This window comes from Pecten maximus, chromosome 9, assembly GCF_902652985.1.
Source record: "Pecten maximus chromosome 9, xPecMax1.1, whole genome shotgun sequence".
Classification (NCBI taxonomy): Eukaryota; Metazoa; Mollusca; class Bivalvia; order Pectinida; family Pectinidae; genus Pecten; species Pecten maximus.
Genome location: NC_047023.1, coordinates 35,493,961 through 35,520,553, shown reverse-complemented (window position 1 = coordinate 35,520,553; position 26,593 = coordinate 35,493,961). Strand labels below are relative to the sequence as shown.

Below are 26,593 nucleotides of genomic sequence, written 5' to 3'. Positions count from 1 at the left end.
TATTGACAGGAACGTTATAAGATGGTGATTATATAATGTCTTGTACCGACAGGAACGTTATAAGATGGTGATTATATAATGTCTTGTACTTACAGGAACGTTATAAAATGGTGATTATATAATGTCTTGTACCGACAGGAACGTTATAAAATGGTGATTATATAATGTCTTGTATTGACAGTTATAAGATGGTGATTATATAATGTCTTGTACCGACAGGAACGTTATAAGATGGTGATTATATAATGTCTTGTACCGACAGGAACGTTATAAAATGGTGATTATATAATGTCTTGTACTGACAGGAACGTTATAAAATGGTGATTATATAATGTCTTGTACCGATAGGAACGTTATAAGATGGTGGTTATATAATGTCTTGTACCAACGGGAACGTTATAGGATGGTGATTATATAATGTCTTGTACCGACAGGAACGTTATAAGATGGTGATTATATAATGTCTTGTACCGATAGGAACGTTATAAGATGGTGGTTATATAATGTCTTGTACTGACAGGAACGTTATAAAATGGTGATTATATAATGTCTTGTATTGACAGGAACGTTATAAAATGGTGGTTATATAATGTCTTGTATTGACAGTTATAAAATGGTGGTTATATAATGTCTTGTACCGACAGGAACGTTATAAAATGGTGATTATATAATGTCTTGTATTGACAGGAACGTTATAAAATGGTGGTTATATAATGTCTTGTATTGACAGTTATAAAATGGTGATTATATAATGTCTTGTACCGACAGGAACGTTATAAAATGGTGATTATATAATGTCTTGTAGTGACAGAAACGTTATAAGATGGTGATTATATAATGTCTTGTACCGACAGGAACGTTATAAAATGGTGGTTATATAATGGCTTGTACCAACGGGAACGTTATAGGATGGTGATTATATAATGTCTTGTAGTGACAGAAACGTTATAAGATGGTGATTATGTCTGGTACCGACAGGAACGTTATGAAATGGTGGTTATATAATGTCTTGTATTGACAGTTATAAAATGGTGATTATATAATGTCTTGTACCGACAGGAACGTTATAAGATGGTGATTATGTCTGGTACCGACAGGAACGTTATAAAATGGTGATTATATAATGTCTGGTACTGACAGGAACGTTATAAAATGGTGATTATATAATGGCTTGTACCAACGGGAACGTTATAGGATGGTGATTATATAATGTCTTGTAGTGACAGAAACGTTATAAGATGGTGATTATATAATGTCTTGTACCGACAGGAACGTTATAAAATGTCTGGTACTGACAGGAACGTTATAAGATGGTGATTATATAATGTCTTGTACCGACAGGAACGTTATAAAATGGTGATTATATAATGTCTTGTACCGACAGGAACGTTATAAGATGGTGATTATATAATGTCTTGTACCGACAGGAACGTTATAAAATGGTGATTATATAATGTCTGGTACCGACAGGAACGTTATAAAATGGTGATTATATAATGTCTTGTACCGACAGGAACGTTATAAGATGGTGATTATATAATGTCTTGTACCGACAGGAACGTTATAAAATGGTGGTTATATAATGTCTTGTACCGACAGGAACGTTATAAAATGGTCATTATATAATGTCTTGTACCGACAGGAACGTTATAAGATGGTGATTATATAATGTCTTGTACCAACGGGAACGTTATAGGATGGTGATTATATAATGTCTTGTACCGACAGGAACGTTATAAGATGGTGATTATATAATGTCTTGTACCGACAGGAACGTTATAAAATGGTGATTATATAATGTCTTGTACCGATAGGAACGTTATAAAATGGTGGTTATATAATGTCTTGTACTGACAGGAACGTTATAAAATGGTGGTTATATAATGTCTTGTACCGACAGGAACGTTATAAAATGGTGGTTATATAATGTCTTGTACCGACAGGAACGTTATTATATGGTGATTATATAATGTCTTGTACTGACAGGAACGTTATAAAATGGTGATTATATAATGTCTTGTACCGACAGGAACGTTATAAGATGGTGATTATATGTCTGGTACCGACAGGAACGTTATAAAATGGTGATTATATAATGTTTTGTACCGACAGGAACGTTAGAAGATGGTGATTATATAATGTCTTGTACCGATAGGAACGTTATAAGATGGTGATTATATAATGTCTTGTACTGACAGGAACGTTATAAAATGGTGATTATATATAATGTCTTGTACCGATAGGAACGTTATAAAATGGTGATTATATAATGTCTTGTACCGACAGGAACGTTATAAAATGGTGATTATATAATGTCTTGTACCGACAGGAACGTTATAAAATGGTGATTAATGTCTTGTACTAACAGAAACGTTATAAGATGGTGATTATGTAATGTCTTGTACTGACAGAAACGTTATAAGATGGTGATTATGTAATGTCTGGTACTGACAGGAACGTTATAGGATGGTGATTATATAATGTCTTGTTCCGACAGGAACGTTATAAGATGGTGATTATATAATGTCTTGTACCGACAGGAACGTTATAAAATGGTGATTATATAATGTCTTGTACTGACAGGAACGTTATAAGATGGTGATTATATAATGTCTTGTATTGTCTTGTATCTACGTTATTAACATGCCTCATTCGAGTTGATATTCAAGCGATAGTTTGACCTTCTGATTATTGAAATTTAAACTTATTTGACCTCTGTGACCTTGGTTATTATTTCTCCCCTCCGAACGAAGAAAGACATATTGCATTAGTAGCGGTGCTGGTTATAATTCCTTGTACGGGCCATAACTTCTAAACCGTTGAAGAAATTTGACGAAACTTGCATTACCTGAAGCTGATGTACAGTGCACTGCTATTAAGTCATTGTGACCTTGAACTCAGAGGTCAATTAGGTGTAATTTTACCAAATAATTCCTCTGATTTTTGTCCGGGCCTTTTCTTCTTAACCGTGAAGATGTCTTGACGGAACTTAATCGCAGTATACATATATTTTGCACTTCTGTTAGGTCACCGTGACCTTGACCTCCATGTCAAATAAGTGCAAATTTTCCAGTCAATAGTAAGAATATCTAAATAGAAGCCGCTGTATACCTTTACATGTATGCCTAGTAATAGTTCACAAAAACAAGTCTCTTGAGTTGTTTTAAAGTAAGTTGATGCCGGAAGTAAGCTTACTTGTCCTTAAGTCAGAGCTAAAAAAAGGTCTACCAGTACAGTAATTCAGGAGATGCAAATTGACAAAAGTTCGCAGTTTGATGGTTGACATCTCATTGGAAAATATTCAGATTTCTTGTCCGATACGGATGTGCCCGTGCTTCAGCCAGCTAAAGGTCTCTGGCAAATTTTTGGCTCTGACGCCTGTCATTTAAGTTTCTTGTTGTGTTATCCTCTAACTTGGTTGGAGTAGATGTGCCCGATGGTTCCATGGCCACCATTCTGAGGATGTTATATGGATTGACATTGTGTTGTTGATAACTGCTCCTATTACTCTTCAAGAACACCTGGTACGATTGTCTTCTTTTTCGGAAGGGTCTTAGTGTTAATCTGTATACTGTAGTTGATTTTTTTACCCTCTTTTTATCTATTTTGAGTTAAGATTACAATTTTACTTCATTTTATGGGGTGATTATACCACAAACTCACCATTACTTGATTTTCACTTCCATTTATTTATTACACTTTTACTTCATATTTTTGGGTGATGATACAAACAAAACTCACCATTACTTGATTTCCACTTCCATTTATATATTACAATTTCACTTCACGTTTTTGGGTGACAATACCAAAAACTCGCCATTGCTTGATTTTCACTCCTGTTTAAATATCTTGATATCGGCATCATGTTTTTTGTTTTATATACAAACCAACATACATATAATTCAGTGTTAAAATGTTTATTCATTTTTTTCAATCTTTATAGATCAAAATAACTACTGTCTGTTGGATGTATTCAATGTACAAGTATCCTCCATGCAGACAGTATAAATGGTGTTGGTACAGTGTAATACCAAGACTAAAATATCTAACATTAACAGCAATTTCTCAACACATAATATCAAATTTGTTATAGAAGATATTTAACTTTACCTCTAGAATAAACTACAACTATGCCTGCCTTTGTTTTCAAGTTTTATAGATAAACATGCATGCATCTTCTGATAATTAAGTTACAAATATCAAATAGAAAACCGTCAAGGCTATGTTCTTACTTACCAGACGGTAATATACACCTACATTTGAAATCATCCCTATTCCTAATGACCACATAAGACGCACTTGCTATTTTCATACATTTAAACCTAGGCAAAAATTGTTAAATTTTTATGTGTAAGGATATCGTATCGTTGATTACCCTATTCAAATCAAGTCTTATTTAAAATGGACATGCTAAATTTAGTTTATTTGTTCAAAAAAGATTAGAGAAATATCTTTAATTTGTCCAATATATAACAAGTATTCCTGGATTAGGCAGTTTACCTACAGATAAGGTGAGAAATTTGAGGAGTCCTATGTCATCATCGGGAATATAGAGGCGGCGTCATATGTCGTCATTAGGTGTTGAAGGATGTACAGTTCCAGGTGGTATATAGATAACAATACTCAATTTCATTTCATATTCATTAGTACAATGCTGAATAGTGCATTTAATCCATTTTATATGGAGCTAAATTCATCCTTGATGTTAAATATGCTATTATATATATTATAATAAGGCATCTCAGGAAACAAGAGTATAAAATATAAAACTGAGCATAGGCTCTCTGTAGGCCTCGGGTAAATTGATCAATATTAATCCCTTTACTACAAATGAACTTATCCATACCTTCAGTTAGGTTATGTTTCCTTTATCTTCAAATTTTAGCAAAATGAGCCAAGAATGTAAAATTTAAATCAAACTAGTTTTTCTGTATGGCTGCAGTAGTAATTTGCTATCTTATAACCTTTCAACAGAAGAGATATTCCACTCCAATTATCAATTAGAGAACTTTCCTTGAGCTTCTTGGAGGTCTATCCAGTAGGCGAACCAAACTTGTAACTCGGTTACAATTTATAACAAAATGTTTTAAAATAATGTAACATACAAGTGTACATGTACTATCTACATGTACATACAGGTATGCATAAACATACAAATACAGGATACTAAATGGCGTCCTTCTTGATGTCATCTGTCTATAATGTTAGCTGTCAAAGTATTACATACTTCGATAAAAGACGATAAGTTCTGGCACTAGGTTTTTGTCTTTTTCTTTTGCACTGCATCTTTACTTTTGTAAAATTTGATGACAGAAATGATGAATTGTGAAAAACATTCATTTTACAACCATGAATTGATGACTGGATTTAAAAGATAAAACTTGGATATCCCACTGTCATTATCAGCTGGCTTCAGCTTGTCCATTAAGATTTCCTTTTCGTCCACCTTTTAAGATGTCTTCTGCAACATGAAAAAGAAGATTGCATAAATCATCAATATAACACAGTGACTGATACTATTTAGTATTTATGAAACAATTCTTAAGTTTTTCTAACTTTGTTTTGCATTCCGGTTTGTACTTTAGTCTTGCTGATATTCCAAATGTTTGAAAGAAAAGCAGTTACAGTGCTAAAAAGACTTAGCTAGTTGATGCAAATATTTGGCAGGCTATCTCTACACAGACAATGGCTTTGATATCCGTGCACACACAGAATCAGAAAGAATCAACAATATTTCTGCCATGGAATAAACTTGGGGGATTTTCAGAAACTCGTAGAATGGCAGAACTATACACTTCGATAAAGGATGGGTCCATGGAGATTTGGACATAGACATTTCCCAATAAACTGAAAATTTTGATGTTTCTTGTTGAAATTAATGAACACAAAAGTTGCTTCAAAGGATTTATTAAAATATTTCATTTTGATGTGAATGAGTAATGAAACCAACAAATTAATCCTATATGGCCTAAATTCTATTTCTTTTTGGTAATATCAGTGTCTTTTTGATGTAGCAAAGGTTTCTGTGAAGAACTAAAGGAAGCGTTAGATTGATTAAAATCCATCATATACTTCTAAACCTACCTGTTTTAAGTAGTAGTGTATCATTGTGTGTGGACTGACACTGCATAATCTCTGTACTAAAGTTACTGGTGCCTCCAAACATTATCAGTTTATCACCAACAACACCAACAGCCTGCTGCCCTCGACCACTGGCAGCTTTCCCTTTCACGGTAGCTTGGTACCACTCCTTGGTGTCTGTGAATACAAGATAAAATATTTCAGAAAAAAAGTAATAATACATGAACAAAGATGACACAACTTCTCCATTTATACACCACAGTGTATAAGTTATACTTTTGTTTGATTTCTTCATTGCACATGAAAAAGTATGGGGTAACCTTCGGACTACTGCAGTAAGTGGGTTTTCTCAAGGTACTCCCTCCAACATTAGGTCCTACACACTTCCATTCAGCCCAACAAGTCAAGATCAGTTTATCAGAATTCCATGTTTTATTGGTTTTTTTTTCACCTTTAAAATTGGAAGTATCATTTTGTGGTATGATTTGGTTAACTCCCCAAGATCTAGTTGTCATAGATTTTGCAATTAGTTGCAATACTTTCTAAGAAACGGCGATGAATGCTCAACATTGGTGAGTATGCTGATGGTAATATCGATATAAATCAAACCTAACCATCTGACAATATACACTCACCAAGGGCAAATATATTGACATCATCAAAGTGCTGATTTTCTTTCCCTCTTCCTCCAAGCACCACAACTCTGTTCCCAACAGCAGAAATTGTATGAAATGATCTTGGACTGGGCGGTATCCCTTTGCAGTTCATATTCATATCCCATTTCCTTGTTTCTGTCAAATATGGATAGAAAGCCATAGCAGATTAGAGCATATAGCATACCGACTGATGAACACACTTGGATATGTCAATCTCTCAGTAATAGGCTAGTGATACTAGTGTCTTGTTCATCAAATTTCTTGTGTAAATTTTACATTACAATATATATGTACACCTTTTCACCATTAAAATTAATTAAGATAAATAATTTTTTCCTTACACTCTGCAAAAAGTAAAATATCAATTTTGAAGTTAAATACCATTTTGCATTATGAATGGAAAGACTTTCTGAATGACAAAGTTAATTGATATTTCCCTTCCATTATTAATCTTATATGTAATCTATTGAATCATCATCATATGATGAAAACAAAACTTATACCTGTGTCGTAGATGTGGATGTCATTCTGCCTATCCTCAGTGTCGCGTCCTCCCATGATCACCAGATTTTTACCGACAGCACAAAGACCATGGGCAGCCCGAGGACTTGGCACTCCCAGATTCATCTGTAGGGGCTGGGTCCATTGGTTGGTAACTGTTCAACATGATTTATAAATTTTCTTTATGCTGTTAAATTATGGAAACACATGGTATTTCAGTGAAATATCTACCAAACATGAGGATGTTTGTCAACCAGGAACCATGAACAAGAGGCATAGAGGGCCTGCATTGCTCACCTGGATATTTCAGGAATTAGGGCAAAATACTCTAATTAAAGTGATATTCAATGTTTTTAATTGTTTTAAGAACTACCTCTCTCAATAATGGTTAAAACCACAGGTAGACCATATCCTGTCATTCTTGAAAAAAACAAAAAAACAACATTTTTCATTTAAACAACATTAGATCTCATTTGCCCAATAATTCTCCAGACCAAATTTCATCAAAATACATTCAGGTAAACAGCAACTTGCTCAAGTGAGATTGCATGTGTGCAAATCATGTGTGGCTCACAAAGTTCAAGTAATTGCTGATAGATATACAATTTCAAGGAATTAAACATCTAAATGACTATTTATTTCTTTGATTATTTGTTCAATATTTACTTACTACATGCTTTATATATATAAGTATTAAATCATAATCCTACTGTCGAGGGAAACAATTACAAATCTCGCATCATATTCATGACATTCATGTATCTTACCGGCAAAGGCTTGTACCTGCATATAGTGCGCAGTGGATTTTTTCACTTGTCAAATTTTGAAAAAAAGTGTGCACTATACGTGAATATTTACAATAGCCCCACCGCCTCAAGCCCCAGGGGAGCCACACCATTTGTTTATTTGATCTAAGGTCTTCTTTGCCCAATAATGCTCTAGATCAAATTTCATCGAATTACTAAGGCATTCAGGATAATAATGGATTTAAAGGATTCACCTAAATTTACCTGTTTCTCCAGCCCCAGGGGAGTCGCACCCTTCATTTATACATCTCCTTTGCCAAATAATGCTTCAGACTAAATTTCATCAAAATCCATTCAGGTGTTCAGGACTAGTAGAGATTAAACGATTTACCTCAAATTCCCCTATTAGAGTGCCGCTCCTCTGGCCCCAGGGGAGCCACACCCTCTGTTTATTAAATCTTAGGTTTCCTTTGCCCAATAATGCTCCAGATCAAATTTCATCAAAATACATTATGGCATTCAGGATAATTAGGGATTTAAAGGATTCACCTAAATTTCCCCTATCGGGCCCTGTTTCTCCGGCCCCAGGGGAGTCACACCCTTCATTTATACAACATAACATCTCCTTTGCCCAATAATGCTTCAGACTAAATTTCATTAAAATCCATTCAGGTGTTCAGGACTAGTAGGGATTTAAAGGAAATGTTGCTGGACGTTAGATGATGGACGCTGCACCATGGCATAAGCTCACCGGCCCTTTGGGCCAGGTGAGCTAAAAATGAACAGATGAAATTAAAACATTGGTAACAAGACACGTCTTCTCCTGTAGCCACCATGCCAAGAATGTCTTTACTTAAAAGTAGTTTTACAGCCTGTCCTCTCACCAACTGCAGATACTTTGTTTCCATAACTATAATTTTTATGACTAACTTGGTTTCTGGCTCGTCAAACCATTCGCAAACCTTGTGCTGGCTTGTCAAACCATCTGGAAAGCCTGTGTTGGGTAATGGAAATGTTTGGATTTTTTTTATGCGAGTAAAGGGAGACAATACACTTAATCAATTCTCAGAATTGTATCACGACTTGAATGATGCATTGATAGTACCAGCTTTTGTACAGCCCTTTCACATAATTTGTATTAATGTACTAAATTGTGTGTGTGTGTGTTTTTTTTTGTTTTTTTTTTAAACACTTGCAAATATTAAGGTAAATACATACCAGTATCAAAGACATAGAGATCATTAAACCAGCCAAATTCTGCTGCCTCCTGATCCCCGGGGAGTTCATCATCATCATCTTCATCTTCATACTCTTCATCTCCCTGTGAAAGTAAAGTTTCAAAACAACAATATACTAAGGACATATAATATAGTACCGCATAATGTTTTTATCATCAAATCTTCAATGTTTCAGTAATAAGTTTGTTGTTATATCAAATAGCAAATTCTCGAAGAAATACTAAACACATTTTAAAAATTTTACATATTATTTTTTTTTTTTTTTGATTTCTTCCTCCACCATATTATTCACAATTTTGGTTAACCTTCAGCCATGGAAGTTTCCTGCCAAATTTCATTGAATTTGGTCCAGCGGTTTTGGAAAAGAAGTCGAAAATGTAAATTGATTAGTAAAATTCATATAATAATGATGGAAGGGTTAGCAAAAATGCATGAATACAGAAATTTAAACTGGGAAGAGGGGCCTTTGCAAAACAGGACAATGGGGGTATTATCAATTCAGGAATTTTCCTACAATAGAATCTGGGTCCGTTAAAAGGACCCATTCCCCTAAAGAAAGCCTGGTGAAAATTCCCAAAATAAAGAGCTCAGGCAATTTTGAATAAATATCAGATGTATAAAGGTAATATCTATTGAGAAGAACAGGAATTTGTTTGAACTTGACTTTCATCTGTTTTCCCAATTTCACATTTTGTCTAGTAAAACATTCCCAATTCAATGGACCCTGGGCCTGGACAAAAAATAGTAAAATCCCTGCAATTAGTTTAAACCAAATAACATCTTCAGGAGGTTCAAACAAACCATGAACTTTGTATGTGGTTATCCATTCTAGCATTAAATAAGAGAATCCATTTATTTCTCCCAGGATTACCCTCATTCTTAAAACTTTTATATAAAATAAATTGTTCCTGGATTCTTACATCATCTTCCATCGCTAAAGTAGCTTTTGGCCCAAATCCGCCAAAGAAATATATCTTTGTGTCTATGGCAACAGACTGTAGCTTGTCTCTCGGGCAAGGGCCATCAGCTGCTTGTATACTGGACCATGTCAGTGTTTCTACAGAAGAAAGAAAATAATCTTCCTTGTCTCCAATTAAATATTTCCTCATCAAGTGCTAAAATCCTCTTTTTTGGTAATTTGGTGGCGCAAAATCCAAATACAGTGTACTTGTAAAATAGGGAAAATGATACAGAATGCCTGCTCTTAGGATATATATTTTATCTGATCAAGTTAAATGTTACTTTCAAATAGTCTTTTACAGATAGTAGAAAGTCAACTTGTTTAAAATGGTGTGTTAGAACAGTTATATCTGGGTAGAACACTTTCATTTCTGTGTACGTTAACCAGTTGAATGCTGATTCATATTTTATATTCTATTTTAGTGAAACATGGTTCATATACTGACTATGAGATATCAAATTCCAAGACTTATCCAGAACTATCTATCATTAAAATTAAAGATTTTCCCAAGAATTTTCTGGAGCAGTGATTGAGATTTGATTTAATTTAGACACATATCTTGTAACATATATATTGTGCAATGTTCTATATATCTGTAGTGCTATATATATAGCTATTTCATGTCACAGTAAGAATTCTGTAATAGTACAGTTGTGACTACATTAAATTGGTTTTAACATAAAAATCACAACAAAGAAAAATGCAATAGAACAATGCTTACAATATTGTGAATATGTTTAGAAAGCATCATTATTTTCTTTAATTAATTCCAACATAAGGACTTTAACAGGAAATTGAGGAATACTGATCAACCAGACCGGGACTCTAAACCAGGACCTCCAAACTGGAGACGGATGCTCAGCCATTTGAGCTACCTGGCCAATGACGTTCAAACCAGTCCAATTCTTCTACATTATAAATTGCAAGCTCTTTCAAGCCATGACATTGAATTTTCAAAGCAAGGCCTGATTTTTTTATCTGTATATGAACCACGTGAATTCAATTAATAACAGATATTAATGTCACCTGTATCGAACACATGAAGATCCCCTAGCCACCCACACGTCTGATTGAGACCACCAAACAGATACAACTTCTTCCCAACACATGACAAAGCAGCAGCTGATCTTGGTGAAGGGGCGTCATTCTTATACGCAGTTTTCTGCCAAACCATTGTTTCTGTAAAAAAAAAAATTTAAATTGATAATTTTATAAATTATTTATAATTATGTAGAGATACTGAATGTGGTGTGTATCATATATTTGATACACTTACCTTCTGAACATGGCTTGGGAATTTGATCCTGAAAAGTAGATAATTCTTAAAATTAGAGATAACAAACTTGTGCTAGTCCTGATGATGGATCTAAGATTATTAAAAATCTATTACCTTCTTTTACATCACCTCTAAAAATGCTTTTTCAGAAAACAAGTTCTGGTAAAATCCCGATCCCTCAAGTCTTGGAAATAATCTATTAATGCTACTAGGGTTTACGTGGGAACGTATATCAAGTCTCGAGAAACTAATCGTTATAAAGTAACCCATCCAATCTATAAAACTGGAAACAAAGTCCTGTACAATATAATATAGGGGCCTACCAATGTCATATTATAATTCACCTGCGTCGAAATTTAGGAGTTCATTGGTTTCTGTCATCTCGCCGTCATTTGTCTGCAAGACACCTCCAAAAACATACAGTTTGGAGCCACATACGCAGCAACATTGACCTTCCCTGGGTGTAAACGGATTGTCTGCAGCAACGCTCCATTCCACAGCAATATCGTTCTCAATGACTTCCATGGCCTAGTAAAGAGTGATTGCAGATGCTGAATTTATTCTTTCTGTGTGTGACAGTTTCCCGCGATTTCTTCATACAGCAGACCCCGGAAGTAAATATTGACGTTTACCAAAATATTTTTTTCTCTCTCATAAATAACTAAATCTTTAGCGATTACATAATATAAACAAATAGCAGTAAACCATAGAATTATCAAACTTATTTTTCCTAATTAGTTTGATGATGACATATGTTTACGAACATAAACGATTTTTACGGAATCTGACCTCACTTCCGCTTTAAAATTCACAAAGACCCGACGGACAGGACCAAGACAGGTACCTATAAAACATCTATTTTCGTCATACCACCATTATGAATTCGAATGACAATGTATGCAATATGTTATTTAAACTTAAGCCGAAACGTTGTATGCCAGAAGTAGTCGAAAAGACCTATAACCGCACCGATTTTTATGTTTTCTAATTCACCGGTTCTCAGCTGACAGCAGAGGGGTTCATGCAGGGAATCTTAATTATATTATTTTCTGTTTATTTCTCGGACAAAACAATTCAGCAATAATTTTAAAACGATATAAAATAATTTAATTTCTTTGATTATTTATTGCATGGTTTGAAACTATGCAAATATTTTGATGGATATTTCACGTTGCGTCAAAACAATTTTGGGAAATCCCTAACTTGCCTAAGTACCCCAGATCTGTAAACCACAGCTGGTTTCATGTGAAATCTTGTACAATACTAGCTCTAAGTAACGATGTTTACCTTTTTTTATAACTGATACCTGTTAAATTGATTTCTTTAATGTCTTTTCCTGTGATTTATGAATACGTATAGTCTGAATGGACTTTCTATACATATCCCATATTACATACCGCTTGAATAAAGACATGTTATATGTACTGTAGGACTGAAAGTAAGAAGACAGGATTTTATATAATTTTGTCATAATCAATTGGCCTTAAATGCCAAACTCTTGATTATTGCCAATCTGTATCTGTTTATGTCGCTAGCATTGATCCCATTGGTGTCAGAGAATTCCATGTTTTCATATAGTAGTGCGCTCGAGCTCTGGCCCTACACCAGACATGGTGTTAGGACCAGAGGAATATTGGGCTACAGTCCATGCTACACAGATAAGTTTGTACAGTCCCACAATACAATTGAATTAAAGCAACTAAACAAAGTTTTAAAAAATAATGTTAAAATATCATCAGACATATATAATATATGTTTACATTATTTAAATATGACTTTCCCTTTATTACAAAAATGAAGTGTCTCCAGTCTTATCATGTTTTATAATCACCCAAGAGTAAACAAAACAATGATTTAGGCATTACTTATTCCCATATATATTAATTACCATAAATTTGTAAGAGGTATTGTGATCAACATCAGTCGAGATAAACAAGGGGCCTGTTTGGTAAATTTAACATTTCTTGATGAATCTGCAGATGTACCATTTCAAGGCTTGTCATAAAATCCCTATTGTAGTCATGTCTACCTTATTTTATGAACAAAAAGCTCTTGTCCAACCAGTCCAATCATTTGAACCATGATAATGAGAATTAATGACAGTGTAATGTAAGTATACAGCAAAGTTTGCAGTATATACATTATTGTTAGATATAACTAATCCCTCATGCATTGCTATATACATGTACATCCCAGCATTCCAGCCCTTTTGAATTGAATTATTTTGTTCAGCTATCTCTCATACCCTAATAGCAGCTGGCTTCCATGACTGAGGTCGATAAGTTTAATAGCCTCAGTATATATATATATGTATCTTTCAAGTCATGCATATTTCTAGACTTGCTTTTCCACTGATAGAAATGACATCTCCTATTTTGAAGTTGCATGTTACATGATACTGATGATAGAGAATCAGACACTTATTGTATTTGATATGTAATTATTAAATGAGTTCAACTGAGGTAGCTCAGTTGGTCAGAGCGCTGGCCATGTAATCTCAATTGCAGTGCATGAACGCTCGCTACCTGGTTCGGTTTGTGTTTAATCAGAAGCTGAGAACAGGCTGGTCTGAGTGGTCTTCGTTGTGCCCTTGGGCAAGATGCTTTACACTTATTGCTCTGGATGGCATGTGACCATTGCTCTTATGTTGCTCAGTAAAGTAGTCACCAACTACTACAAGGAGACCCTGCCTCAAAATGACCCTGGCTGTGCTTAGGGTGATAAGCAAGCAAGCAAGCAAACAAACAAACAAACAAATTGCTTCAAGCCTTTGTATATAACATAATATAAACACTAATTTATTAATAATTTAGTGTTTTGGTGAACTTGTAACTCTTGTTATTTAGATAAATATCTAAAAATGCATAAATATTTTATACCCGTACTTCATATGGGGATTCATTTCATGCTTGAAATTTAAATAGATATATTTATTCGTTTGATATACATATATATATACATGTACATGATGAAATAATTTTACTTCTGTTTGATATTCACCTAAACCAAACTCCTTTTCACAAAAATAAACAATAAAATAATCTATCATAGATGGTATCTTCTGTGAATGTCAGAATAAGAATTTAAAAAACATATTTGCCAAGTCCCTTTTCCTTTAAGTAAAATATACTTTAAATAGAATAACTGTGTATGAGAAGATTGGTGTTACAATTCATTATAAAGGGAAGGACGGGAAAGAGTTATTTCTTTATAGCATGGTAAATAATATTGTCAAAGTTGGAGACCTGAACTACCGGTATACCTATAGTTGAAGGGAAGGAGATTATGGAATGCACATTAAATGTGTTCCTCATGAACTTCCCATCAAATTTATTTAGATATATATATTACATATTTTAAATAATTCATTTACCTATTAATTAATAAAAAGTATTTTCTATGAAAAAATATGAAATACAATCAGTTCATCAAGATTCAATTATGAATTGAAAATCATTTTCTATAATTTTTGAAGTTTATGAAATTAAAGTTATTGACAAAATCTTAAACTTATTTACACCCCACCTTTTTTTTCCCATATTTCTACATTTCCTGATATTGCGTGTATACTCAAGCATTCTTCTACCTCTAAAACCTGGCACGTCCTTGGGACGTTATAATAACAAAATCAACCAAAATCTACATTTCCACCTTTTTCCCCATAACCAGCTGTCCCTATACATGTTCCTGTTTGCCATGTCTGTTGCACTAAGCGGTCAAGGGGTCAGAATTCATACCTGTGGCAGCTGTCATGTGACATATCCACTGGTGAACACTGCCTGGGGCATAACAAACATACACATTCTTCTGAAATCTGTTTGTCTTAAGATTATTTTTTTTTTAATTATTTATTTTTTGAGGGGAAAGGAGATTTATATATATGGTAACACGATCATCATGGAAAAGGCATGATCACTTTTGTATTGCTTAAAAAAATGGAGTTTTGGGAATACGTGGACATGGCCTTTTATATATAATTACTTGGCACATGCCATATTACTAATCATGATATTGTCATTCCTTAACTGTTTGGTGATTACAAACAATGTGTGATAAACACCTGTCACATGTCCATTCATGATCACTTCACTATATCAAAGGAGATTTTAAATTGGATTTGAAATGGGAACATTGCTGTGCAAGCAGAGTACAGATTTGGCATCAGTACACTGATCATGATCCTTGCATTTCTATGTTGTCCCTATATATATCTAGGTCTGCCATTGGGTGGGGGTGGGACGGGGCTGTGTTGGTTTTCTGACAAAGCTAGACCAACAAAACCTCAATCATACATGTATAGAGCCTATATAGCTAGCTACTAGCTACACTAAAAATGTTTTATCTGTGTTAAGGTGGATTTAGCTCTTGCATATTTGGCTGTTTCTGACAAACTATAAAAGCTAGAGCAACCAAACTTTGGTTATAGGTATATTGCAATTGTGGGATGTATAGTGTATATGAATGCATTACAATCTGAAGTAACATTTCTACAATTTTGTGTATTGTTTGGGTAAAAACTCAAATTTCTGACTAAAAAGAAATTCAATGAATTTCATTAGTCTCTTCAAATATATCATTGAGCGCCCATGTAAAATGATTATGATTATTGACAAAGTGGGACATGGACAGGCAACAAATATAATTATGAATTATTCTTGTTCTTATTTTATGTAGGTTGAACTTTTATACTTTCACTGAGAACTGTATTTTGAAAAAGCCAGTGTAATAGGGTTTATAAGTATTCTGCTTTATCATATCTGTATTGTAAAAATTGAGGCACTGCTATGATTTAGACATAAATTTAATTATCAGTAAAACCAGTAAAATTTCTTCATACTGCAATATTCATAAATTCAAAATTTTTATTCGTCTCAAAATTAAAAGCAAAAAAATTAATTGTTTTAAGGCATTATTTTGACAAAAGGTTTATAAAACTGATGTAAATTGTACTTTTATCCAATGTCTTGTCTTTTGTACCATCCTTTCTGAAAGGAATATTAATGCTCAAAATTTTTAAATGTTTCCAAATGGCAAATACGATTTATTATAAATAATGTACTCTTGTACTTATGATTAACAGTGCATGTATATATTCAGGCTTTGTTTATTGATTTTGTTTTCCCTTGATTTATTTCAATTTTTTTTCATAGAATTGATGTACTGCGCAGCTCTTAATCAGAGGGTTTCTGATAAAACATCAGAAACCTTCGGATCATTATATTGTCAGTTGGCCCATATCAGATTTTTTAAAGGCCGATAAAACATCAGTTACCATCTGATTATGCAGCTCTAGGACAAAATATCAATGGTAACCCCAAATACTACAATGAAATTGTTGTTTGTAGACTGAGACGTCTGTGTGGTAGCAGATGAAGACACTGATGTGCTGTGGCGCCCTTGGATGTGGGTCTGATAGAAGGTATAGTGTTCAGTACTACACAGCATATTGTGTTCTATTAATTTGAATTGGTTTTTAGACATATATTACTCTGGTATCATTCGAAATGTTTTCTGTATGTTAAGTTAGGGATGGGATGATCATGCCAGTTGTATATAATCAACTTAATGTTTAAAATTGTATGATCTGATAATCAGTTGTAATTATTCACGTTAAAATCAATTATTTTTATCATTAATAATATTTTTGTGTATTTTAGATCAAACAAATTTCATAGCCTACATAATATACATCAGGAAGTTGACAATGGAATTAACACTTTCATTCACATGCAAATGCTGTATAAGTTGGACATGCTTGAGTCAAATTTACAAAATACAAATACAGCACGAAACTCAAAATTTATTCATTTAATAGAAAATTTGAACACACATTCAGCTGATTACATAATCATATCAGAAAGACTCTCCTGTTATAACTAGTACTCAATAATGAATCATCACTATATTTTATAATAAATTAATAATCTTTCAATTTTTAGGGAAGTCCTTGCTACCATCCATGGAAACCAAAGAGCATGGGAAAAATGGGAAGAAAAAGGTCCTTCTGAAACCTAAATCCTTGAGGTACTTACGAAGAAAGTCACAGAATTATCATAAAGATGATGGCAGTCAGTGCTACTACGGAACAGACGAGGAGGAGTATGTCTACAGAACAGTCCATCGATATTCATCAAATAACTTTCCATTATTTTCTAACATGTCAGACGACGAGGTTATCAAAAATTCTAAATCAAAACAGTTTACTGGACAACCCATGGTTTTATCACAGAGGCAAGTCAAAAACAAAGAAAATGAAACATTAGAAACCTTTCCATTCCAATCACTTCCTTATGAATTGAAGATGAAAGTATTCACCTACCTTAATCACATCGACAAGGGCCTGTCCATGAGGGTGTGCCGAGAGTGGAAAGATCTTCTGGTCAATCCAGCCTTGTGGAGTACTGTGATGTTGTGCGACTTCCCAATGACATGCATGCCCTCAAGAAACCACCTGCAGTCCTCACACTGTTATCTGTGCTACAATGAACGAGTTCACATGTTTGCTAGATACTTACAAATCCTTGGCCCACCAATAAAATATCTGGATTTCAAGTTTGACATTGGTGAACCTGATGACAACTATATAGAGATACTTCAGAACTTTCTCAGCAAGGGAAACCTTCAGTCTTTAGGCCATTTCAACTTCAACTGGAAAGAGACACCTTCAAGACCATTTTGGTCTGACTGGTCAAATTGCAATGATATTGTATTCAGACAGAGATACAGAGGAAGGATCTTTGTGTATTTCTTCGACGACCTCACAAAGGTGGCAACGAAAATTACAACACTTCTACTGCCGTTTGATTGGTCAGACAGAAGCGTTATGTGTCTCACACGTCTCCAGAACTTGCACACTTTAGTGATAGAGAAATACTTTGTATTTCAAGCTATGAAGCAAGACCTCCTTGACAAAATGATGGACGGCTTGCCCAATCTCAAGCGTCTAATGTTGGAAGTCTGGTCACCAAGTGGACCAGGTCTCGTACCCTACACCATCCGATCCAAGTCCCTAGAGTTCTTGGACATCAGTCAGAGTCGAGGTTTATATCTGAAGGCACTAGACATCCCTAAGATGATACGGTTCCGTGTTGCTAGGCGACCCTGGAATGGTCCTTTAGTATGTGCTGACAAGATTGCTCTCCCTTGTCTGTACAACACATTGCTGGAGGGGGCCCCTGGCCTGCACAAGCTCAATGATCACTACTTGGAAGAAAGCTGGAAGGACAATGTCTACTCAACCTTAGAAGAAGTGCTGAAAGTTGTTTGTTCCTGTCGTAGACATAAGACAGGTTGGGCCATGTAATCTTTTTAAAATCAGCAACAGTTGGACACCGATGAACTGTCATACAAAAAAAAACCTTTTGTAATGTTGGATTTATTGTGATGTTTATTTCCATATGTCATGCGGATGGCAAGCAGCTCTTTAGCATCACAGTATATAGATAAAAGTCAACAAATTGTCATACAATGGCCAAATGTACATTGTATTCAAAATATCATGATCCATGGTTTAAATACCAGGTCTAGATATGTCACATGTACATCATGCCCTTAGAGAGGTGTCACATGTACATCACTTGGTTACCAGAAATGTCACATGTACATCACTTGGTTACCAGAAATGTCACATGTACATCACTTGGTTACCAGAAATGTCACATGTACATCACTTGGTTACCAGAAATGTCACATGTACATCACTTGGTTACCAGAGATGTCACATGTAAATCACTTGGTTACCAGAAATGTCACATGTACACCACTTGGTTACCAGAGATGTCACATGTACATCACTTGGTTACCAGAGATGTCACATGTACATCACTTGGTTACCAGAAATGTCACATGTACATCACTTGGTTACCAGAGCTGTCATATATTGTTTACACATATCCTGTGTCGTGTTAATGTTATAGGTATCTTTATCTTTGTTAAGAATGTCAACTTGAAAACTACAGTAGGTAAGATGATATGTATATGGAGAAACCATGTGCCTTATATGATACTTACAAAATGAAAATTATTAATATTTCCCAGAGATCTTAAGATTTGTTACTCATTCAAAGCAGTTCATAACAAGTGGTGTATTTTTGGTGAAGTTTAAAGAATTAAGAATATACTGTAGAATAATTTGTTTTTGCAGTCAGTCATAATTTGACTGTGAGGCTTATGACAATTTTTGTAGATAAAGGCTAGATCTTTGTCGGGACAAAATGAAGTATAAATATATATATAGCTTTCTAGACTTTTGGACAATTTCATGAAGAGATCATATGTATCCATTTATAATTTCATTGGTCATAATAATTGTCATTTTTTACCTCTGTGAATATGGATAATTATATAATTTAGTAAAACTCTGATTGTGAATCCTTTTGGCTCTGCTTATCAGGTTATTAACACTTGCTGAGGTTAATGAATGTTCATACTCTCCTCAGATGTAGTCCATTATCAAAACCCTCATTGGATGTCATATAAGCTTCTTTTTTTTTTTTAGTTCAGTTATTAATTAACCTTTGCAAAGATCAATCATGAATGATCTCAGATTGCATAATATTTTTTGTCGTTAGTGTCCATGAGACGTGGCCTGGACTAGTCTGTGTATGTCGTACATGCATTCTCTGGATCCATGTTGGTGCAAAGTTAGGGATTTGTTTTTTGTTTTTGTTATCAAACTTATTATTATGATAATAATCATGATATGTATTGATATTTTCTTTTTTGTTAATCTATTATCTTAAGTATTCAGTGTCTGTTTCCATGCCAGGTATCATACCTTGTAGGGCAAAACAACAGAAATCACACTGTAGCGTGGATTATCTGATTAACCATGGATGGGGTCAGCATTTATCTTTTGGTATGAAGCAAAGCAATGATAATTAATTCTTCTCAATGCAATAATAAGTATTATGTAAAAACAGTTGGCAAGTGAAATATTAACAGCATATAGTTACAGGCAATTGAGATGTCACCTCCAGATGTGTCTCAACCAGTTGTTTAAAGAGGTGTGTCTCAACCAGTTGTTTAAAGAGGTGTGTCTCAACCAGTTGTTTAAAGAGATGTGTCTCACCCAGCTATTTACAGAGAGGTGCCTCACCCAGCTATTTACAGAGAGGTGCCTCACCCAGGTATTTACAGAGATGCGTCTCCTCCAGATGTTTTAAGAAATTTGTCACAACCAGTTTTATTCTGAGACATGTCGAGAGGTGTACTCGGACGCGTACCCTGCTGTTTACAGACATGTCTGACCCAGCTGTTGACCGAGAAGACCCTGCTGTTTACAGACATGTCCCTGTAAACAGCAGGGTCTTCTCGGTCAACAGCTGGGTCAGACATGTCCCACACATTTCCAGAGGTATGTCTCGGCCAGCTGTTTACTGGGACATGTATGTCTCAGCCAGCTATTACTGGGACATGGATGTCTCAGCCAGCTATTACTGGGACATGTATGTCTCAGCCAGCTGTTACTGGGACATGTATGTCTCAGCCAGCTATTACTGGGACATGTATGTCTCAGCCAGCTATTACTGGGACATGTATGTCTCAGCCAGCTGATACTGGGACCTGTCTCAACCAGCTGTTTACTGGGACATGGAATTGTATGTCTCAGCCAGCTGATACTGGGACCTGTCTCAACCAGCTGTTTACTGGGACATGCAACCATAAGATATCTCATACCCAGCTGTTTGACAGCTGCAGTAACTTGCATTTCCCTTGTTAATATTTTGTTTTATTTTTTTTTTTAAATATGTATGATTGTCTTATTTCCCAAGAGATCTGAAAAGCATATTGTGATAGTAATATGTTGAAGGAGATTTTAAGTTTTGACTAATAAAACCTAATTATGCTATTGCTACCATATTAGGACAGGCGTCCTTGTAAGAATAGTTATAAGACCCAGTTTACCTATTTTTACTGTATGATGACAAAGGGTAAAAACCAAATTCACCGATCGCTATCATACTGCTGCAGGAACTAGTACTGTTGAAGTTCTAGTGATTCTGACTTCAATCAAGTGAAGTTCTAGTGATTCTGACTTCAATCAAGTGGACTAATTTAACTAAATTTTCCAGGTCTTTAAAGAGATCAGAACTAGTGCCATTTTTTGTTTTAATTAACGTGTCTCTGTGATTGAATTAACAGTCTTTAAATTAATTGGTGCAGATCTACTCTGATAAGATTTTGTTTAACTGTCATTATAAAACTTTATCATTAATCAAACTTGTATTACTAACATTAATTTATTCAATGTCTCTTGGCTTCAGTATAGATAATATAATTAGAACATAAAACTTGTTAGCTAATTAGATCTTTATGATATCATATATGCCCTAATAAGTGCACTGTGAGCATTCAAAAAGACAAACAGGAAGTGCTTAATAAAACCATTTACATTTTGGACACATTTATTCATGAAGCTTTTGGTTAAAATGACCAGACTGTACAGATTAGTGAGGTCATAAGTTACATTTACCTTTTTATGGACTTAGACTCACCATTCTTCCTTCTCAGAAAAAATTAGAGCTTATTGGGGCATGTGTGTTTATGAGGTCAATTTTAGTAACTCGAGCATTGCAAAATGTAAGGAAAATGTTACTATTTCTATTAAACTTATGAATGCTTTGTAAATAATTAGAAAATGATAATTAGAAAAAGTCCACATGGATATACATTCTGTGACTGCTACGTCTATGGTGGGAAGAACATTATGTCTGTGGATGCTCTGTAAATATCAGACAATCCTACAAATCACAATAGAGAAATAACAATATTAAGAACAGCTGAATGTTACAGTTTGTATATCTATCTTGTAGAAACATTTTATGTTATATCAATGTTTGTGGGGTTTTCTTTTCAGTTTTAAAGAGTTTTATGATAAAAAATGCTGCTGTTAATGCACATAAAGTTAATTCTGCACAATATCCTGTTCTAGTTCTGAACAGTATGAATGAAGGTCATGACCTTTGAGGAGACATGTTGGGTCCAATAGAAGGATAGATATAATAAACAGTCAAGGGCACTGACCATATATATGTACTCTGATATTTTAATAGGAATTCTATAGCCTAAACATGTCTGGTTGGAAAATTTGTTGTCGTTGCCCTCAGCAAATAATATTGTTCAGGCCAGTAAGGAATCCAACATGACCACCATGGTGTAATTAAGGTGTTGGAAAGATTTTTGTCTCTTCTTGTGTGGTTAAAAAATCAAAAATGGTGAATGATACCAACCCCATGGGCCTCTTGTTAATGCCATAAATGTGATTATTTTGCAGTTTATATACATGTATAATTATGTAAAATTCACATCATATTGAATCACGTTTCTGTGTTTTGAAGGATTTGAATTAACTGTAGTAATTTCTTCATCGACCATTTAGTTAAATTGTATTTAATCCTTAAAGATATTTCCCTGAATTATTCATGTTCAACCTAAAATCATAGAATTAATGTAAAAATGTTTTTGGTAATCATATTTTGTGTTTTGCAAAACATGCATTTATTTTACCCGACCAATATTTTTTGAGCACTTGTAGTTCTACTTTTGCAACCTCACAAGGATAAATGATAATCATTGTGCATTTGGAGATCTAGTAATTTACATTAGTATTGTAATTGTATGTTTTAGTTCTTAATACAACATCATATATCAACATGTCGTGGAGCAGGTTCATCATTTATCCCTTTCCATGGACCAAAAAACATTGAGTATATGTTTCGGTGTGTATAATAATTTTTTTTTGTGCGAAATCAATGCAAATTGTTACGGGTTATTTTATAAAAAATAGCTGATATCATCATTTCATCATTATCATCATCCTCTTCATGATTGTGAAAGATTTTTCATTCAATTTGAAATGGAGACAGTGTACTGTTTTTAAGATTTTATAAAATGGTATATGTGTGTCTGTTATCATATATGACACCTACTGGTATACTCATGTAGACAGGTAAAACAATCAATAGGAGTTAAATATACAGGTGTATAATTAATATGGTATATACATGTATAATGATTAGAGGCATATATTATATGTAGGTTGTTGGCCTGTTGATCTGACGTTTAAACACAGTATCTGTACATGTGCATAATTAACACACGATTGTCTCGGCAGCCTAAGTTGAAATCCACCTGTTTACAAGAAAATTTAAATTAATGAGGAATTTAACTTTACTCTCATGAATTTTTCGGATTAATTGAAAAAATAATCTTCCACTAGACTTGTTGATGTAATATGGAATTTAACAAACTTTATTGATGAGTGAATATGTCACAAACCTTTAGGCTAGCATTTCAAATGGTTTGTTAGGGCTCTTCAAATTATTTCAGTTTGGAAATTTAGTTATGAATGCTGCATTATATAGCTGATAGTGTAGCTGTGGTGGAATGTATATGTAGGTTATAGTTAACAGATCGACATTGAGTTGGTAACTCGTTCTTGTAGAAATAACTTTAGATTATACCACCAAAGATGGGAGATCAGTGATTAGCATATCGTTTGATAATGAAAGAGGATATCTGTTCATGAAGAAAGAGAGAGCGCCATGTAATTATCTATTAGAAACCTAAGCTTATTGGTTGATGAAGATAGATTAATGAAGAGAGTTTATTGTTTGAAAAAGATGCTTATTGGTACATGTAGATGAAGATGGATTGATAAAGATCACACGAAGATTGGTTGATGAAGAGAACTTGTTGTTTAAAGAGGGTACTTGGTTATTGAAGATAGAACTTATTGTTTGGTGAAGATGGATATAACCTGGTATTAGTTGATAAAAAGAGCTTGATCAAGAGGGGATTTGTCAGATAATAAAGGGAGAGAGCTTATTGATTGATAATGGGAGCTTAATGGTGATAAGGAAGGAGCTTATGGTTGATGAAGAGGGAACCAGTTGGTTGATGAAGAGAGAGAGAGCTTATTGATTGATGGAGGGAGCTTAATGGTGAATAAGGAAGGAGCTTATGGTTGATGAAGAGGGAACCAGTTGGTTGATGAAGAGAGAAAGCTTGTTGCTTGATAATGGGAGCTTAATGGTGAATAAGGAAGGAGCTTATGGTTGATGAAGAGGGAACCTATTGGTTGATGAAGAGGGAACCTATTGGTTGATGAAGAGAGAGCTTATTGATTGATGAAGGGAGCTTAATGGTGAATAAGGAAGGAGCTTATAGTTGATGAAGAGGGAACCTATTGGTTGATGAAGAGAGAGAGAGCTTATTGATTGATGGGAGCTTAATGGTGAATAAGGAAGGAGCTTATAGTTGAAGAGGGAACCAGTTGGTTGATGAAGAGAGAGAGAGCTTATTGATTGATGGAGGGAGCTTAATGGTGAATAAGGAAGGAGCTTATAGTTGATGAAGAGGGAACCAGATGGTTGACAGAGAGGGCGAGAGCTTATTGATTGATGAAGGGAGCTTAATGTGGATTAGTAAGGAGCTTATGGATGAGGAGGAAACCTATTGGTTGATGAAAAGAAAGCTAGAGCTTTTTGATTGATGAAGGGAGCTTGATAGTGAATATGGATGGAGATTGTGGTTGATGAAGTCGGAACAGCTGGCTGATGAAGAGAGAGCTTATTGATGGATGAAGATGTATATTATGGTTGATGAAGCAGTCATTTGAGCATTATATGATAAATAATTGTTGATGAAGGAAGTTAAACGGTTGAAAAGGGAGCTTTTTGGTTGAGAGGTATTATTGGTGCATAATTATGAACATTTATAAAATCAATTACTTCCTAACAATCAAATAACCTCAAGCATGAAATAAACTTTGTTTTGGTTCAAACTGAAATTGTTAAAGTAGTACATAATAGAAATTCTGAAATAAAATGTAAATGTCAGTTTTGGTAGATGTCTCCTGGAAGCCTGCTGAAGTGTTTTAATATGTGGTTGATCAATCTACTAAGTAAAACTTAAAATCATCATCAAATTTCATGTACATTGTATAACTATATCATTAATAAAATAATTATAGCAATGCCAGTATTTAAAAGAAGTTTCAAAATGAGAAGTTTCTATAAAAAAAAAGATATTTAAAGTGTTATGTTCATATTAATATGGTTTTAAACCGAATCATATGTTAGATGTGTAACTGGAAAATAGAAAACATATAATGAAAGATTTATGTGAAAGAATCCGTAATTATTTTTTTTTTAATTTTCAGTATAAACTTCATTGCAGAATTTATTTTCCAATATATATTGGCTTTGGCCTATATTTTGTATGTAACTGATGGTAACATTACAATATCATATAATAATCATTGGAAATGGGTACAGAGTGTAAATCAAAATGCAGTGCTATTAGTGGATACTGGATTATTACAATACTGGTCTTATATGAAACAGGTAGCCATGGAAACACTTTTCAAATCATTTCTGTGAAATAGAAACTTTGTATCAATAATTGGCATTGAAGGCTCAGTTACATGATTAACTGCTTGCTTTATTTTAATTTCACAAGAAATGCACTCTATTATTGTTAAAATTTATCTGCTAAATTCTGTATGTAAATTCAGTGGTTTTTTTTTGTTTGTTTTTTGTTGTTGTTTAATTTAATTATCTGCACATATTTTTATATGCTTTACAGAATTTACAATTGTAATCTGCATAGAATGGCTGTGCAAAGTCAAATTAAAATTTATTCAAAGTACTTGTAGTTAGTAATGGAATTTTAAACTTGAATATCTGATACAACCCTTAAATAACCATCAATGTTGTATTCTGTATAAGTTGGTAAAATGTTGAATGGAATGAAAACTCTATAGTTTTACATCGCATTAAGTCATGTGATTGTTGTGGTCCGACCAGTACACTTCAGTGTACTCTCAAGTCATGTATCTTACGATTGGACCAGTAGATATTACACTGCAAGTCATGTGATCATTTTGATCTGATCAGTGGTTTTTACACTACAATTAGTCTTTTAATTAATTTTTGTAAACAGACCATTACTAGGTTTTACACTGTAGTAGGTCATGTGATCTTTCCAATCATGTGATATTTGTGATTGGACCATTACGTTTTACACTACAGTATGCCATGTGATCTCTCCAGTCATATGATCTTTGTGATCGGTCCAATAAGTTTAAAACTGCAGTAAGTCATGAGATCTTTGTGAATACACCAGTAGGT

General features: G+C 34.1%; 2 protein-coding genes across 3 annotated transcripts; one reads left to right on the top strand and one right to left on the bottom strand.

The window, feature by feature from the left end:
• Nucleotides 1–3,901: 3,901 nt before the first annotated feature.
• LOC117334108 (kelch domain-containing protein 1-like) lies at nt 3,902–12,087 on the bottom strand. 2 transcript variants are annotated; one of them, XM_033893567.1, is made up of 8 exons: nt 11,804–12,087; nt 11,210–11,362; nt 10,143–10,279; nt 9,203–9,305; nt 7,241–7,393; nt 6,717–6,872; nt 6,085–6,258; nt 3,902–5,461 (listed from the first exon to the last, which is right to left on the bottom strand). In XM_033893567.1, the coding sequence occupies exons 1-8, from the start codon at nt 11,982–11,984 to the stop codon at nt 5,403–5,405; spliced, it is 1,116 nt and encodes a 371-aa protein (XP_033749458.1). In that variant the 5' UTR covers nt 11,985–12,087; the 3' UTR covers nt 3,902–5,402. The 2 variants fall into 2 exon arrangements, with proteins under 2 accessions (XP_033749458.1, XP_033749459.1); XM_033893568.1 differs by having other exon boundaries at nt 11,783–11,879.
• Nucleotides 12,088–12,252: 165 nt separating this feature from the next.
• LOC117334107 lies at nt 12,253–20,746 on the top strand. The gene is made up of 3 exons (XM_033893566.1): nt 12,253–12,299; nt 16,805–16,878; nt 17,399–20,746. The coding sequence occupies exon 3, from the start codon at nt 17,419–17,421 to the stop codon at nt 18,760–18,762; it is 1,344 nt and encodes a 447-aa protein (XP_033749457.1). The 5' UTR covers nt 12,253–12,299; nt 16,805–16,878; nt 17,399–17,418; the 3' UTR covers nt 18,763–20,746.
• The last annotated feature ends 5,847 nt before the right edge of the window (nt 20,747–26,593 follow it).